General features: G+C 39.3%; 1 protein-coding gene across 1 annotated transcript in view; it reads left to right on the top strand.

Annotated features, from left to right (window-relative positions):
* The window catches only part of AK9 (adenylate kinase 9), a gene marked incomplete at both ends in the record, with an annotated part of 108,014 nt that overhangs the window by 84,170 nt on the left and 5,465 nt on the right, over positions 1 to 18,379 (top strand). Inside the window, 6 exons of the mRNA XM_079716719.1 lie at positions 5,142 to 5,342; positions 5,701 to 5,919; positions 8,823 to 9,036; positions 11,355 to 11,556; positions 14,120 to 14,266; positions 14,368 to 14,588. Coding sequence (XP_079572845.1) covers positions 5,142 to 5,342; positions 5,701 to 5,919; positions 8,823 to 9,036; positions 11,355 to 11,556; positions 14,120 to 14,266; positions 14,368 to 14,588 — 1,204 coding nt within the window. The remainder of the gene's footprint in view (positions 1 to 5,141; positions 5,343 to 5,700; positions 5,920 to 8,822; positions 9,037 to 11,354; positions 11,557 to 14,119; positions 14,267 to 14,367; positions 14,589 to 18,379) is intronic.

Here is an 18,379-nt window from a genome sequence, read left to right as displayed (position 1 = left end):
CTCTTTTTTTCTTTTTTTTTTTTTAAACGTCTTTATTGGAGTACAATTGCTTTACATTGTTGTGTTAGTTGCTGCTGTATAACAAAGTGAATCAGCTATACATATACATATATCCCCATATCCCCTCCCTCTTGCGTCTCCCTCCCACCCTCCCTATCCCACCCCTCTAGGTGGTCACAAAGCACCAAGCTGATCTGCCTGTGCTATGCAGCTGCTTCCCACTAGCTATCTATTTTACATTTGGTAGTGTGTATATGTCCATGCCATGCTCTCACTTCAACTCAGCTTACCCTTACCCTTCCTCGTGTCCTCAGGTCCATTCTCTGTCTGCATCTGTATTCCTGTCCTGCCCCTAGGTTCCTCACAACCTTTTCTTTTTTTTTTAGATTCCATATATATGTGTTAGCATACGGTATTTGTTTTTCTTTTTATGACTTACTTCACTCTGTATGAGAGACTCTAGGTCCATCCACCTCACTACAAATAACTCAATTTCATTCCTTTTTATAGCTGAGTAATAGTCTATTTAATTTATATGTATCACATCTTCTTTATCCATTCATCTGTCGATGGACATTTAGGTTGCTTTCATGTCTTGGCTATTGTAAATAGTGCTGCAGTGAACATTGGGATGCATGTATCTTTTCATATTATGGTTTTCTCCAGAAATATGCCCTGGAATGGGATTGCTGGATCATAAGGCAGCTCTATTTTTAGTGGGTTTTTTTTTTTTTTTTTTAGTGTTTTTAAGGAAATGCCATACTCTCCTCCATAGTGGCTGAGTCAGTTTACACTCCCACCCACAGTGTAGGAGGGTTCCCTTTTCTCCACACCCTCTCCAGTATTTATTGTTCAAAGACTTTTTGAAAATGGCCATTCTGACCCATGTGAAGTGATACCTCATTGTAGTTTTGATTTGCATTTCTCTAATAATTAGTGATGTTGAGCATCAAAAAGATGCATAGAAGTCTTGTTGGAGATATAGAGTTTATGTACAAGTTCTGAGATTATATATCATTTTTATTTTCTTTACACTTTTTGGTATTCTATAGCTGTTTACAATGAACTTTTATTACTTTTATAATCAGAAAAATGAACATTTTTAAAAGAAAGAAAACCAAGATGTTTAAATAAGGTGTTTAAATAATCTAATACAAAATATAATAATACTACATTAAACTATGCTTCTTGTGGATTTTCATTTGTGCTTTTCACACTTCAGCTCATGCTACAGGGAGATAGGCTGGGAGCTCGGGAATAAGGTCTAGACAGAGAGCCTGTGAAGTTGTGCTGGAGCTAAAATATAGCTTACCTCGAGATAAAGAATGGAATGGGGCAGAGCCTGTAGACGCTCAGAGCCGCATACTGTGAAGGATGTTCAATACAGCTCCTCTTTTCCATCTGCTGATTTTTTGAAAAGATAAGCCTTGAAGATCATGGATTTCGTTTTGTTTAGAGAGGAGCTAGTCCCCAGTTGACCTACCTGACCCAAATGCTACAGCCAAGCAACTCAGATGAAATATTCTATCTTATAAACAAAATAAGATTTTGTAAGTTAGCTCTTCTGAGACTTAATCTTTTATAAAAATTGTCTATGTATCTCCCACAATTAATTTATACAAACTGACTTTTGGAAGACAATTCCTGAGATTTTTTTATGAGAGTTCCTGAGATTTTTAATGAGATTTTCTGAGATTAAAACTGTGTATTTTTTTAAACTTTTTGATGGGAATTTTATATGTACTGCTACTCCCTCAGAGAAGGAAAGACTAAACACAGTGCAGCATCTCAAGGATCACTTAGTGCAATTGTTATAATCAGTTAACATGACAACCTGAGTTGAATCCATCTGGACTCCACATGGACCTTGGAGCTTGCTTTCATGCACAGAACCAGGGGTCTTATCATCATTTGCCTCTCTGTACAGAAATATGCAGTTTCTTGACTCACCTTTTTCCCAAGCAGTTAGGGAACCATATGCAGATAAAGCCCTTCCCAGGTTTGTCTTCTCAGCCTTAACATTATTGCCTTTGCTGTCTGACTTTTTAGCAACAAATAAAACACTTTCAACATTAGAAATCACTTCAAAGTCTCAAGGTGACTACTTCCATTAATTTTATAGGAAAATGTCGCCCTCATGTGGAATTTTAGTCTCCAAATGTGACTGAAGAATATTCTATAAACCAGTGGCTTCATACAGATTTACAATGCATATCTCCCAATTCCTTGGAGGCCTTGCTTCTACTCTTACCCCTAGCTCCAGAATCTTTGCCCTCGTCCTGTACACTAGCTCTTTCTCTGGTGTCTGGGTCCCTTTTACCAAGTGTAGCGTAGCCACATGCAGGAGAATGCCAGGAGTAGCTCTGAAGGATTTTATCACTTTTCTATATATGAGGAGACGCAAGAATTGGGCTCATAAAATCATCTCCTGAAAATATCTAACTATCTGAAGACCTGTTCTGCCAGTTTTTTCTAGAGCACAGAGTGCCTCATTTCTGATCCATCCTGAACTTCTTTCCAGGGCTGTTGAAGGTCAGCAGCTGCAGCAGCTCATAATTTAATTCTTGTAGAGGTAGAGGGCAAGTGCCAATTTGTAGGTGACAAAAGACAGAGCTTTCTATCAGAGTTTTAGTCCCCCTCTGCCACCACCACTCTAATGGAGGCTGCCGTCCACGCAAATGCACAAAATAAGAGAACTGACCCTAAGCCAATCGCTCCCTCCAAATTTTGACTACTCTACAAAATCTGCCTTTGTTCACTCTCCAGAAGCACTCTGGAGCAAGAGAGAGGGGAAAAAAATGTGTGTGTATTTGTGTGTGTGTTGTCCATGGCTTTTGGTTATTATCTGCTAGAGGCTAAATGAACTTATTCCTTCATACTGGAGGCAGATCTCTGAGACCATGAATTTTAGAACATGTATCTCCTAACATAAGGACTGAAAGATACTAGATATAAGGAAAAAAGCAGCACTGTTCCAGAGGACCAAAATGCCATTTACAGAAAACTAAAACCTTTTTCCCTAAAAAGAATTAACCTGTGCGTCTCTCAGATGGTCTTCTGTGAAGATTTTAAGGCTATTAACCTTTTAAAAAATTTAAAGGAACTAGCCACAGCAACGTGATCAGAAAAAGAAACAGCATACATATTGAAAAGTAAGAACAAAATTTAATATTTGCACATATTTGATTATCTAGAAAGTCCAAGAGGGTAAATTGCAGAAAAATTATTTAAGGTTGATCCCACCAGCTCCTCATGTAACAGTGACATTTGTCCCCATGAAGAAAAAAGTAAATAATTTCTAAAGTAATTAAATAATCTGTCTAGAAAATGCTAGGTGCCACAGAATGTTGGTTGGTGCTCTTCATCATCTGGGACAAGATCCAGCCTTTCTGCCTCTTCTCATCCCCACATCTTAAATGGAAGCATGATACAACCTGTCCTGCTCACATACCCAGAGCTTACAGTTGCTCTGAATTAATCAGTTTAGTCCTTCATTCATAAAAATGAATAGACAACGAAGGATTGCCATATATTTGAAATTATCAATACAAAGAAGAACCAAGATGAACAAACAGAATAATTGACTCTAAAACAAATAGACAATACAGGAAATATATTAAATATTTTAAAAATTCCAATTTGCCTTAAATAATTCAAAAACTTGTATCCATAAAACAAAAACAGGATGGTATAAAAAACCAGAGAGCAAAAAAAAAAGTTCATGGAAACTACAATATAGCATTTAAATAAATTGAAAGTTTCTTGTTAAACTTATATAGTTTAATTTTTTAAATTAACAAACAAGTGGGAAGAGCTATTAAATGGAGCTGGAGAGGTGAGCAAAAGTTCATCTGAAACTAAGATGTCTGCAGCTCGTAGTGTGGACTCATCCCACCATACCTCCAGTGATCGTTAGCAAATCAAATCTCAAACTAAAAAATTGTCAAAATATAAGAAAAAGGGAAAAGTAGTAAGAGAACCAAATGGCTTCAAAATTCAAATAAAAAAGAATAAGAACTGAGAAACATAGTTCCAACGCCAAACTCCTTCCGGGGAAAGAGGAGCCTGGGCACAGAACAGGGAAGGGCCCTTGGTCCTCTCATCTGCCTCCCGGCACCTGCAAGTCCAGATCCCAGCTCCAGGCACCTTTAAAGGAACCAGGGTCTCATCAGTTAGAAAGATCAGGAAATAGCGAGCTAATCAGAAGTGTGCAGGCAAGAGGTAATGAGAGGGCAAACAGTAGAGCAGGACTAGAAAGGAGGAGAGAGTCTTAAGTATTATTTAGGATTCCTGTTCTTAGAAACCGGATGTGCAATAATGGAGAGCGAGGAGTCAAGGTAACTCCCAGGTTTCTGACGGGAAGGCAGTGCTCCCTCTGGCTCAAGGGATACTTCAGGGCGACGTGCATAGAGGCAGTGCAGGAGAATCAGTAGGACGGGGTTCAGTGTTACGCAAACTGAACTGTAGCACTTCGAGCCTATGCAACACCGCTTAGTATCAGCATCCTGTCGTGGTCTTCAGTAATCATTTATGTGTTAATTCTGGTTTCCTCAGATAAGCTGCAGCCTCCTCAGGGGCGTGTACTATTCTATTAGAACAGTGCTTTATACAAAATGACAATAATAACTGTAACAGCATAATAATAGCAATAACAGCTATCATTTGCATGCTTACCATGTACCGGACAGCTTTCTGAGGGCTTTGCATGTATTAACTTATTTTAGCACTGCCAACAACCATGTGAGGGAGGTACTTTCCTTATTCCTATTTTACAGACGAGGAAACTGGTTTTGTCCAAGCTAACACAGCTAGGGAGTGTTTTATATACTCTTTGAGTTGCATTAAATATTGTTACTGAAGACCATGAAAAACATGTAATGTTCTGACAACTATAGCATTAAATATTAGCAGTTAATATCTTGTCTAGGTATTTATTTATGGGATCACTGTGGTGTTAGAGTCTTGAAGGCATTAAATTTCTTGGGTGCCAGATATTTGAAATTTTACTATATCAGTTGATGAACGTTGCATGCCATACTAACCAATACCCACTTATTCCAAAATATCCCAGATGATTAGTTAGCAATGTCATTTGTTCCATATTTTATATGTATAGTAAAAGGAAATATTTTCTTCCTTAGACTGTTAGAAAAGATGAAGACATGAGCGAGGAAGAACTTGAAGATGAGGAAGATGATATTGACATCCTTGATGAATTTCCAAAAGATGAGGAAGTGATGAGTGAGGAAGATGAAGAGCAGGAAATTGATGCGCTCGAACGCCTGAGAGGTGAACTGGGAGAAAAATTTGAAGCAGATATGAATAATTTACAAATAATACAGGTTATTACTTTTTCATTTTTCATAATTCAAAAAATAACATTTGAGAATGAAACAAAAGCGATTTGGTTTATGCCTTGGTTTCTTTTTAACATTTCAAAAGAAATGTATATTTTTAGGGGTTAGGTCCCTTTCGTCAGGACCATTTACAATTATAAAAACTAGTTAATAAATCAAGGGCAACATGGAAGCCACATAGGGTCAAAGTTTTAGCTGCCAACCTGCAGTTACTTGGAAGCTGAAAAATATTTGTTCTCTAGACTGAAGTAATCAGTTACTAGCAATGTCCATGTGCTGTAACTAAATACTGCCAGCCTCCTTCCCACTAGAAATATTTGGTTTTATGATTTTTTTTCATTAGGAAGAATTTGAGAAGTTTTTGCTACCAGTAATTCTCATTAATGGAGCTCGGAAAACCCACATTGTACAATACATATTGAATATGAAACTGAAACCACTGGTGGAGAATCGTGCAAGCATTTTTGAGAAATGTTATCCAATATCATCCCACCTTGCCCAGAAAATGCTCAGCTTTACCTACAAGTATATAAGCTCATTTGGCTACTGGGACCCTGTAAAGGTAATGTCAGCAAATGCATCTGAAAGCCATGTTCTTTCTCTTATTTCTTTTTTTTTTAAAGTATGTCTAAGAAGACAGTGGATAAGTTCAAAAAATTATAAGCATTGTATAGTATTCTTAACTAGCTATAAAAATATGTGTGGTTGTTTCGCCTTTCTGAAGTAGGAAAGTAGTTGAAGGGTTTAAATTTCTTTGGTCTATTTCTGTAGAGATCATCCAGTTCCAACTTGGTTTTAACTCTGTAGCAGAAGAAGATGGTAGTAGAAATATTTTCAAAGTAGACATCTAGCGAGCTGAGCTCTGACACAATTTGCTATCTAATTTTAGGCAAGTCCTTTAAACTGTTTGATTCTGCTACCTCACCTTTAAGATGGGAGAATACTGCCATCAGGCCACTGTGATCAAATGCAAGAATATAAAGTTCTCTGGGAAGTGTGACATACCATATAAAATGTGCCTTTAATGTTCATCACAAACTTATTTCTAAGCAGTGTATTTTTATGCAGTGTGGACAAACGTTTAATGTAATTGGAATTCAGTAACTTCAAATGTGGGATGGTTTTCAACAAGTCTTAATCAAGAACACGCCAGCCACTGTGTCAGTCCCTGAGAACAGAGCAGTGAATAAAACAGACAAGGTTCCTTTGTCATGGGCCTTATATTCTAGTTGGGTTGGAGAGGGAGGATAGGCAATAAATAAGTAAACAAATAGGTTCTTGTCAGGTTGTATTAAGTGCTATAAAGACAATAAAAGAATATCACATAAAGGTGACCTGCCCTCTCGACCAGTGTACCTTCTTATTTCCATCAGTGAAGTAGCACAGTGGAGAAGACCATGGCCTCTCGAGCCAGACTGCCTGAGTTCAAAACCACCACTTACTAGCTGAGTGACCTTGGACAAATTACTTCACCTCTCTGAGCCATTCCCATTTGCACAATGGGAATAAGAATAGTCCCTACCTCACGATACTGTTACAATTACTAAATCAGTTAATTATTGTAAAGTGCTTGCAACAGTGCTTGTTTTATTGTGAATGCTCAATTAATATAAGTTGTTTTTATTAACGTGTATTAGTCACTGATAAAAAGTATTTTGGAGGAAGGGATCCAAAATGGAGCCATGTGCATATTACTTGAAACCTCCTTCTTGGCTGATGTTGATACAATCAGTTTCAATTCTACTTAATTGTGATATCTTCTTTACCTTCACTGTAAGGATGTCAAGAGAAACCTTTTCAAATATCATGCTGAAATATAGAAACATTATAACAGTTCCCTCCATAGAGAATCAGATAAAGTTAAGCATGTATTAGGATCACCTAGAAAGCTTTTGAAAAATAGTTACACCCTAACCTTCTCTCTGAGATGGACAAGAGAGGGGAAGAAGCAGTCAAAGTCAGAACCCTATTTAAGGACCCATGTCCAAACATAATTAGGATTGTATAAAGATGCCTCGTGGAGAAATGAGTGCATGGTCATAGGAAGGGTTTAAGCATATAAATCATTTTTTCAGGGCTATTGGGAATCTTTCTGGGTGCCTGACCACTTGATGTTTCTGATTTGATGACACCTTGGGTATTCTGACCTATGGAGAAGAAAGATACATGCTAGATATTTTGGGCAATAGCAGAAACTATTGTAAGAATTCACACTTCATTTGCGAATCTGAAATGGAATCATTAAACTCTCAGCTTTTCTTTTATTACCAAGTATAAGAAATAGAGCAGACATTCCCACCCCACCCCTGAGTTTCTTCTTATCCCCAACATTTACTCCCAGCCGTGAATATCATTTCAGCCCAAGAATGATGATGCTGACAACAACATTGACCTGTGACAACTATCCTGGTGTAGTTCTGGGGGAGGACCAATATTACCATAGTGTTTCCCACCTACTCTGTCAAGTCCAGGGATGACTGATGCTTGGCCATCTGATGATATAAAAAGATATCCATTTAATTACCCAGTCGTCATCATCACCAATGCAAAGATGTGGGACCAGTCCTCCCTCTCCATTCCATACCGACACCTTAGGCTGCCTTTTAGGTGTATTTTTCCCTTTTGTGGCTGCTCTTGATGTTTGTGTGAATGGGATTTCGTCTGTATAAAAATGTAGAAGAGAAGCTAGTGGGATTTGTCCTACCAGCACACTCCCATATATAACCCAGGACCCCACCTGTAGTAGTCTACTCATGCTGCCATAATGGAATACCACGGACTGGGTAGCTTATACAGCAGAAATGTATTTTCTCACTGTTCTGGAGGCTGGAAGTCCAAGATCAAGGTACCAGCAGGGATGCTTTTTCTAGTGAGGCCTCTCTTCCTGGCTTGTAGATGGCCACTTCTCAAGATGTCCTCAGTGCTTTTCCTCTGTGCTCATGCACTCCTGGTGTCTCTTTTCTCTTCTTATAAGGACACCAGTCCTCAGATTAGAGCCCCATTCTTATAACCTCATTTAACCTTAGTTACCTCCTTAAAGGCCCTGTCTCCAAATACAGTAACTTTGAGGGTTAGGGCTTCAAACCATGATTTTGGGAGGACACATTTCTGTACATTATGCCACCTTAGGAATGGACCTGTCTGTGAAGATAAATTGGCCCATGAATATATCCAAACACCTTTACACTCCTTGGCAGAAACATTCAGTATATGCTAAACACATTATAAAGGAAGTAGAATAACTATAATTGTCAGAAACTGAAGCACTTAAGAAAAACTACATTTATTCCATATGAGGATAAAATAATTCATTCTTTTTACAGTTTTTTAATATCAGTATTTGATTATAATTAGTTTTCTTGTTCTATAAGAAAGATTTTACAAATTTGTTTTTTCAAGTGTATTTGGGGGAAATGCTGTTTAAAATAAAGCTAACTTATTAATTCAGTTTTGCATATATTGCAGCTAAGTGAAGGAGAGACAATCAAGCCAGTTGAAAATTCAGAGAATCTACTTCATCCTGTAATCCATCGTCAGTATATTTATTTTTTATCTAGTAAGGAAACTAAAGAAAAATTTATGAAGAACCCAATCAAATATATCCGCCAACCCAAACCTAAGCCTACTATGCCCATTAGGATTGCACTTCTGGGGCCTCCAAAATCTGGGAAAACTACAGGTAAGGGTGTGTTTGCCTTTACTCTCCTTAAGCATAAAAGAATCTCCTGAAGACCAGGACCACTCTTCCAGGAAGCTAACTAGCAAGACTGACTCAAAAAGAGACAGAACACCTAAATAGGCCAATAACCATTGAGGAGAAGGCATTCAAAAATATAGCCCCACTCCAAAACAGCCCAGAATCAAATGGTTTTGGAGGAAAATTATGTCAAACTTTCAAAGAATTAAAAATTCAAGAGATGCTTACTTTGTTTTTATAAGCTTTTCCAGAGCAAGGGAAAAGAAAGTAAACTGACCAATTTATTTTCAGTTTTTTTTAAAGTAAAGAATATAGTCCATACAATTAAAAAGGTATAAAAAATATAAATTCAGTTTTAAATTAGCATGACCCTGATATCAAAACCTAACAAAGATAATACAAAAAAAGAAATTACAAATGAATATTATTTATAAATATAGTCAAATAACAGTTATATTAAGATTTTATTAGCATAAAAATTATATTTAAAATTTTATAAATATAATCTACTGTATTAATAAGTTAAAGAGTGAAAATCCATTATCTTAATCATTACCGAAAAAGGCATTTGGTAAACTATAATGTTTGAATTTTTTATATCTTGAGACTTTCTTTTTTAAGGCAAATAGTCCAACAACAGGTGAGTGTGGTATCTCAAGATGACATGTGACATGATAACCACATGAACAGTGGTTGGTCGCAATGATAATAAAATGGGAAAGCGCAGATACCAGAGATATTTAAAAAGGAAATGACAGGCCTTAATGACTGACAGCATAGAGGATGAAGGGGAGAGATGAGGTCAAAGATTAATTTTCAACAGAAATAATAAAAGGGAGTTTTGTGTTTTAGCTCTTCAGATGAAAAGTGTGTTTTTCCCCATTTAAACGTCTTAACATGAAGAGTCTTTAATAGTTGTGTTCTAAAAGTTCACAAAGATAATGATATTTCCCAAAGAAAGCTGTACATTGACATTCAAGATCCTACAACCACAGCAAGAAGTAAAATGTAGATTAGACAATCTGATTCCTCGATTTTTGTTGAAATAGAGGTTAATCTTTAAACAAAATGTCAAATTGTAAACGCTTAATTGTTTCCATAGCTTAAGAATAATAGGGGTGACTCTCGCGTTTGTGGCAAAGCTGAGATGAAGCCTTCTGCGGCCCTCACAGGGGAGTCGCTCCCGGGTGGCCCTAATTGTGGCCAGTTAACCTGTATTCCCCGTGGGACCAGATGAGTCTCAGTGTCCTCTACACACTGCTGTCTCCAGACCGTGATGAAGCAGGGTCTGTAGACCCTGTCAGAGCACACCCACATTTAACAGTAACTGGAAGCTATTATCTGTGGTCTCACTTAGCAGAAGCAGAGGCCAAGCCTGAGTCCTCTTTCAACAAATGGCAACATCTGTGTGCCCTTGGACAGATTATTCCATTGCAGTGGCCTGCAGTTCTCTCATCTATAAAACTGGAACTTCAATACCCACTCTACGCACTTGATGGAACAGTTGAAAATATCAAAAAAAGTCACAGAAGAAATATTACCTCATAAGCTGTAAATTACTATTAAAATGTCAGATATGCCATTATAATTTTTAAAAATTACTTCCTAAGGATTAACTGCCACCTAACTGTATAGGGTAAGCTATCCTGATTGCAGCCTGGAGTCCGTAAATGGACAGATAGGGAAATGGTTTAATCCAGTGACAGAAGGAGCACTGAATTGTTATTTTGGACATATTACCAAATATTTAATAGTACACATAGGATGCCTTATAAAGCTCTCAAAAATTTTGCTACCTCATGCAGAAGGAAAAAAACCACTTCAATGGTTCGGTTATAGAAACCTCACGGAGTTGGCTCATTAACCAGACCCATCAGCCACATACCTGAAGTGCTAATAATGATCGACCTTTGAACAGTATTAATTCAATAAGATGTAGCGGGCTTCCCTGATGGCGCAGTGGTTGAACGTCCGCCTGCCGATGTAGGGCACACGGGTTCGTGCCCCGGTCCGGGAAGATCCCACATGCCGCAGAGCGGCTGGGCCCGTGAGTCATGGCCGCTGAGCCTGCGCGTCCGGAGCCTGTGCTCCGCAACGGGAGAGGCCCCAACAGTGAGAGTCCCGCATACCGCAAAAAAAAAAAAAAAAAAAAAAAAAGATGTAGCAATTTTAATTTCTGAAATTTCTTTGAGGAATGTGAAGATTAGCTTGCTGTTGATGTCAATTAACCAGAATCTGAAACTAAGATTAACTGATGAATTTGTGAAACGGAGTAAGTTTAAAGTTTTAATGTTTTTCAGTTGCCAAAAAAATTTCAAGTGACTATGGCTTAAAGCGTTTGTCAATAGGAGATGCTCTGCGTTATGTATTAAACCACCAACCAGACACAGAGCTGGCACTTACGCTAAATTGGCATCTTCATAGAGGAATGACAGCACCTGATGAACTGGCTGTTCAGGCCTTAGAATTATCTCTGATGGAAAGTATATGTAATACTGCAGGGTAAGTGCGGGCTGTGGAGGTGGAGAGGGAGTGGGATGGAGTTACATCTCTGAAGAAATTACTCACTGGAATGTAAAACACTTAATCGTAAACAGGGTTTAAAGCTCTTGTAAAGTGTGTGTGATGTGCTTTTCAAACTCTGGGCACCTATATGGTTACATGTTTTAATTTTCTGTCAAGCTAAAACTCGGCTTGAACACCAGAAGAGCCAACAGGCCACTTCCCTCCCTGCAGCAACCCCTGAGCCGTCCAGGAGCCTCCAGGTTTACACAATCCATAAGGGAGGTCTGTGCGACTTCCACAGCCCAGCAGAACTCCTCACTGCCCCATGGAATGATGAAGGCGTGGCCCTCCCCTGTCCGCCCAGGTGGTACTGGTCCCGTGGAGATGGTCTCTCCCTGGCCCAGCTCTCTGCACAGGAAGCAGCGCCCCTCCTTGATGCTGCATTTGGACAGGAGAGCCCTGTGCTTGAACTGGTCTTCAGTTTACACTCCTCTGCTCCACCACGGCTTCCCTGGCACAGCCAGTGGTCCCAGCCAGTAGTAGAAGCCGATAAAACCTAAGGCCCTGCTCTTGAGCCCAGGTCATTGACTTAAAATCTTGCTGTTTTACTCAAGGCTGTTTTATATTAGGAGCCTCTTTGCCCTTCCCTACCACTGGTCCTTAATCAAGTCCTTGACAGTTCTAATTTCAGTTATCGGGGAGCAGATTCTGGACTGTCAAGTATTTTCCCCAGAGAAGGCCCTGGGACTTAAGTAAATTGTGTTACCTCCTTCTTGGCATTCATCCTTGCATACGAGGGATCTTAGTGAGGGCAACGTCGGTTAAATCACAAAGGTTTTATTTCACCTTAATACCAGGACAGTGACTGCCCAGTCACGCTGAATTTCCCTAATCCTGAGGGCCTCTCAAGTGATCCTTCACAGGACAAAGGAGTTGAGCTACTTTCCATTAAAAACCAAAAATCGTGGGCTTCCCTGATGGCGCAGTGGTTAAGAATCCACCTGCCAATGCAGGGAACAAGGGTTCAAGCCCTGGTCTGGGAAGATCCCACATGCCGCGCAGCAACTAAGCCCGTGAGCCACAACTACTGAGCCCGCGAGCCACAACTACTGAAGCCCGCACACCTAGAGCCTGTGCTCTGCAACAAGAGAAGCCACCGCAGTGAGAAGCCCGCGCACCGCAACGAAGAGTAGCCCCTGCTCTCAGCAACTAGGGAAAACCCGTGTGCAGCAGCGAAGACCCAATGCAGCCAAAAATAAATAAATTAAAAAAAAAAACCAACAGTGGCAGCTCAATACGTCCTCTAGTTGGCTTGCGGGCTATGTTAATTTATAATCCTCTCTGCCATGGAACTTAGAACTAGTTAGTGCCTAGAGACTTAGCTGGAGATCACTGAGGGAGGGCTAAAGCCCTTCCTGGTGATGTCAGCCAGCAAGCCCAGCTCAGGCACCTCAAAGTCGGTTTCCTGACTTTGGAATTTACAGACAGCCTTTAGTCCTCTTCTCAGTTTGCTAGTGACACTCATTACCTTAGACCGTTGGACTAACAAATTCTCCATCATTTCTGCTCAGAGGCCTGATGGGTCCTGATGGAATGGTTCTCTCCCAGATACCATAGGGCTCTCTCACCAACTCCCCATCTTCCCTTCCACACCCAGCCTCCTCACAGAATTTTACTACAAAAGCAAGCTTAGAACACAGTGTTTTCTGTATTTGCTTAATCTCTTACTAAAATACTATTAACTGTGCCAGGCCCTTTTTTCTTTTAATTTTAAAACATTTTAATGTACTTCTTAAAATCTTGATTTACAAGACACCTTGTCTTACCGCCACTGACCTTTCAGTACAAAAATTTTACACTATCTGTTTGCTATAAAACTACAACATTAAAACCAGGGTTGGATAATTCTTCCCTTCCTGGCCATTCTTTTATAAGGAATGTCCATTAGTCTACTACTAATTGCTTTACAAACTTGATCTATAATCTTTAAGATAACTCTAAGGGTTAAATATCATTATTTTACTATTTTTGCTGAAAACTGAGGCTCAGAGAGGTCAGATCAGGTTTCAAATCTAAGTCTGTGTGCCTCTGAAGCCTATACTCTTTCCACTGTTTCATGCTAGAATAATAGTAGCACCAATTAAGTAATACAATGTTCAAGGTATTATGTGTATTATCTCTCGAAGTCCGCTGAAACCTAGCTCTATGATGCTAAGTGTATGAATCAGAGCTGTGTCTGTATGTATGCAGCCCTCCTTCTGGCTCTTGGGCTGACTGAGGTTAAACATATAGAGATAAAGGGAGTTCCCTCATGGCCTAGTGGTTAGGATTCCGGGCTTTCACTGCTGGGGCTCGGGTTCAATCCCAAGGGAACTGAGATCCCTCAAGCCACGCAGCCAAAAAAAACAGAGACACAAAGAGGGCAAGGTGACAAGATTAATCAAGTTACATAGGAACGGTGCGGGGCTAATCCTAAAGATAGACTGTTTCTGGAAGACAGAAAGGAAGGTCTGAGGGAAAAGACATCTGGAATTTTTATTTTCACGTTTCTCCTTGTTAGTGTTGTCATCGATGGATACCCTGTATGTAAATATCAAGTGAGTCTCTTGGAAGCTAGGTCAGTCATCCCCATGGTCATCTTTGAGTTGGATGTGCCTTCCAAAGAGATTTTCAAAAGATTGCTCCTGGAGAAAAAAAAGGAACCAAGGTAATGTATGTGATGAAAACAATGATAAAGGAATAAACTTTAATCAACCAGAAAAAGCAGGTTTTTAACAGCTTTTTCCATTCCTTCTGTTTCTCTATTAGTTTGCCTTATCCATTGCATAACAGCTCACAGATTATAGCTGTCAAGAACTCAATGTACCGCAAAAATATTGATGAGATTAGGCAATATTTTCAAGAACAACATCAGAACTGGTATGTGATTGATGGCTTTCACAGCAAATGGTGGGTATGGAATGAAGTCATTAAGAAGGTTAAAGTGGTGAATACACACATGCAGATATACCTGGGAAGAATAAAAGCAGGTAAGAAGACGTGTAACTCTGAAAACACAATAAAATGTGAATTTGAAGTCTATGCATGCCTAACTCATGTTACCATAATTCATTCAATTTGAACATTTGTTCCTATGACCTTAATCAGTATTTTAAATACATAGTATTTTCCAATTATGTGGGCATGTATATTTGTTCTCATAAATGACTGCCTCTACTCAAGCTATCAGCTTAGCTCTCCAGCTAAGTCTCTAGGCACTAACTAGTTCTAAGTTCAATGGCAGGGAGGATTATAAATTAACATAGCCCACAAGCCAACTAGAGGATGTATGGGGCAGCTATCATTTATTCAATGTCCATGTGAACCTGTCACCTAAAAACAATACATGGTCTCTCACTAGAAGTGTTTATGGTGTTTGGAAAGCCATGTAAGAAGCTAGTTTCAAGAATGATAGTTATATGAGGGCAGGGGTCTGTGGAGTGACACTTGGCAAAATTTTGTTTAGGAATCTAGAATTAGTTATTTTTACTATTTACTATGAAATTATAGTAGTATGTAAATGTTGATTCTATTAAAAATTTAATTTGAACATAGAATGTTTTTTAATCTATATTTGGAATCCATGAAAGAAAATGTTTGATTATATATTCCTAGAAGTTTCTTGATTTTTCTCCCAAAATACACAAAATAGAAGGAAAGTTACCTATATCTCATATCTCTAAAAAAAATGATGATGCCAAAGAATTTGTCTGGAGGGGTTTCACAGACATCGGTTTAATGACTTTGTTTAACTTTGGAAAATACGGAGAAGGTATAAGGAGGTGTGAGGGAGCAACGTGACACAGAGTATCTTATACAAGGAAAAATGCAGTGAGGAGTCTGATAATAATGGCATCATTGAATCTTGATTTGCTTCATTATTTGGGCATCACCAGCATCTCTGGGTCCTGTTTGCCTGCAGACTGGGAATTTGTTTTCACCTGAGGATTACAAGGGGTGAAGATAAGTGTGCAAGGGAAAAGAGAATTGAGTTTTAGAAACCTACTCCCAGTAAGTTTTGGATAGCATCACACTAGTAGAACATTCCACAGCAGGCTTTGAAAGCAAAACTTGTGCCTCATTCATCTTTCTGTTACCCTACTTCACCTTTCCTGCCTCAGATTGGGTTGCCTGAAAACAGACTCATGATGAAAAGTTGTGTGCAGAAGCTTTATCAGGAAGTACTCTCAGGAGTCCAGTTGCCAGATTAAGCAAATAAAAATACAGGATGCCCAGCTGAATTTAAATTTCAGATAAATGACAAATAATTTTTTAGTCTAATTATTTCCCAAATGTTGTATGGGACTTATTTATACTACAAACTGTTCGTTGTTTATCTGAAATTCAAACTTAAGTGGGCATCCTGTATTTTATGTCAACTCTAATTAGGAGATACACCTGTGGGGAAGTGAGGCTAGTAGAACCGAGCAGAGGGAGAAACTAACCTGCAGTGTGGTGGAAACAGAAGCCTCCCTGGATGCTATAGGGAAGCACTGGAGCTAGGATGGACCTTCAAAATTTCCCACATTGAGGGGAGAGGCCAGGCTTTATATCCTCCCATTGGCTTGTCATTGACCAAAGGTCACTCCGGGAGGGGGTATAACCTGTATACAAGAGGGGCCATTCCCAGTGCAGCTGTGATCCATTAGCACAGATATTTCCAGCAGCTGGGGGATGGGTGCATCAGCCCTGAAGAGAGGGATGCGGATGGGACACCACAGTATCCACTACATTATTCCAGATATACCTGCCTCTGCCTTGAATAGTTTAATCTAATTGAAGCTCCCCTCTTGCTTTCCTGCTTCAGCATCTACCTGATCATCTATACCTGATTGTTTGAATTTAGTTTTGATTTTTTTTTATATTCTCCACTTGCTTTGTATGTTATTCAAATAACCCTCCCCTGTCAAGGGGCCAGTTTATTCTCACTAGTGAGATGGAGCAAGGTCAGGGCTAGAAAACTAAAGAGATTCCTCCTCATTCTGCCACATTCCAGAAAAGGATATATAGACATTGCCAGATGTCATCAAGACTGTCCCAAGAATCAGAAAAAGAGATACTTGAGTGTCTTTTAGGAGTTCAAGTGATTTGAGTCTAAATTACCCTGTCACTAAACCTGTCAGGATTGGTGAGGTCAGCACATCTGAGCTAAAGAGCAACATAGAAGTGTAAAACTATATAGTACCATATAGTTTAATATTATAGCACCATATAATACTATATACTTTAACAACACTATTATTATACCATAGTACTGTGCGTTATAATATTTTAGAATAATATTACACCAATGTAGTATTATAGTAGTGTAATATTCTTTTTAGGAAAAGATGGTTGGGGCTTCTTAGCCTTTTCATCTGTATCATAAACAATGGATGGAATAGTGGATTCATTTGTCTATTGCTTCATAACAAACTATTCCGAAACTTAGCAGCTTAATACAACACACACACACAGTCGCTCGCAGTTTCTGTGGGGCAGGAATCCAGGCACAGCTTCACTGGGTCCTCTGCTTCAGGGTCCCTCATAAGGCTACGTTCAAGGTGTTGGCCAGGATTAAGATCTCACCTGAGGGCCCTACTGGGAAAGAATCCACTATCATACCCATTCATATATTGTTGACAAGATTTTATTCCTTGAAGGTTGTTGGACTGAGGGCCTCAGCTTCTTGCCAGCTGTTTGGCCGGGGGCCACCTTCAGTTCCTTGCCATATGGACCTTTCCAATATGGCAGCTTGCTATACCAAGTGAACAAGATAAGGCAAGAAAGAATGCCAACAGGACAGAAACCATAGTCTCAAGTACCTGTTTTAGTTTCCCAAGGCTTCTGTAGCAAATTACCACACACTGGGTGACTTAAACAACAGAAATGTATTCTCTCACAGTTCTGGAGGCCAGAGGCCCCAAATCAAGGCATTGGCAGGGCTGTCCTCACTCTGAAGGCTCAAGGGGAATATCTGTTTCATTTCTTTCTCTTAGCTTCCAATGTTGCCAGCGATCCTCTCCATTCTTTGGCTTATAGACACATCCCTCCAATCCTAAGGATTACTTTTATGTTTACACTGTCACATAACAAACTAATCCATGATTTATGCTTCATAATTTTAGTGTTAGTGTAAGACCTTCCTTGGCATAATAATAAAAAAAAAGTGAAACTTTTCACTGGTGAAAAGGACCATTAAAATATATTGGGATCAAAATTTACTCATTATAATTAAGATGTATAAAAAAGTAATTTTGGGCTTCCCTGGTGGCGCAGTGGTTGAGAGTCCGCCTGCCGATGCAGGGGACGCGGGTTCGTGCCCCGGTCTGGGAGGATCCCACATGCCGCGGAGCGGCTGGGCCCGTGAGCCATGGCCGCTGAGCCTGCGCATCCGGAGCCTGTGCTCCGCAACGGGAGAGGCCACAGCAGTGAGAAGCCCGCGTAACGCAAAAAAAAAAAAAAGTAATTTTATTTTCTGTAACATCTCATATTGTTTTGGAGTCCCCATTCTAGTGGAATACTAGGGAGAAAACCCTTAAACTTGTCCATTGAATGAACTTGGGGGCTTTTTTTTTTTTTTTTAAATAGAGTTGTTAGGGTAAACCTAGGCACTTTTGGGAAAATGTTTCTTCCCCTCTCTTGGGTGCTGTCAGGGCACAGGGAGAGGTTTGTGTCAGTAACATCATGTAAACAAACTATTTTCACTTCCTGAAATCTATCCCATAGAAAAAATTTAAATATGTAGCAAACTGATGTGTGTGTGTAAGTGGCTATGTATATATACATGTACATATATGTG

Source organism: Hyperoodon ampullatus, assembly GCF_949752795.1.
Source record: "Hyperoodon ampullatus genome assembly, chromosome: 12".
NCBI classification, from domain to species: Eukaryota; Metazoa; Chordata; class Mammalia; order Artiodactyla; family Ziphiidae; genus Hyperoodon; species Hyperoodon ampullatus.
Note: the sequence above shows the minus strand (reverse complement) of the source record. Positions and strands in the feature narration are given on the sequence as shown.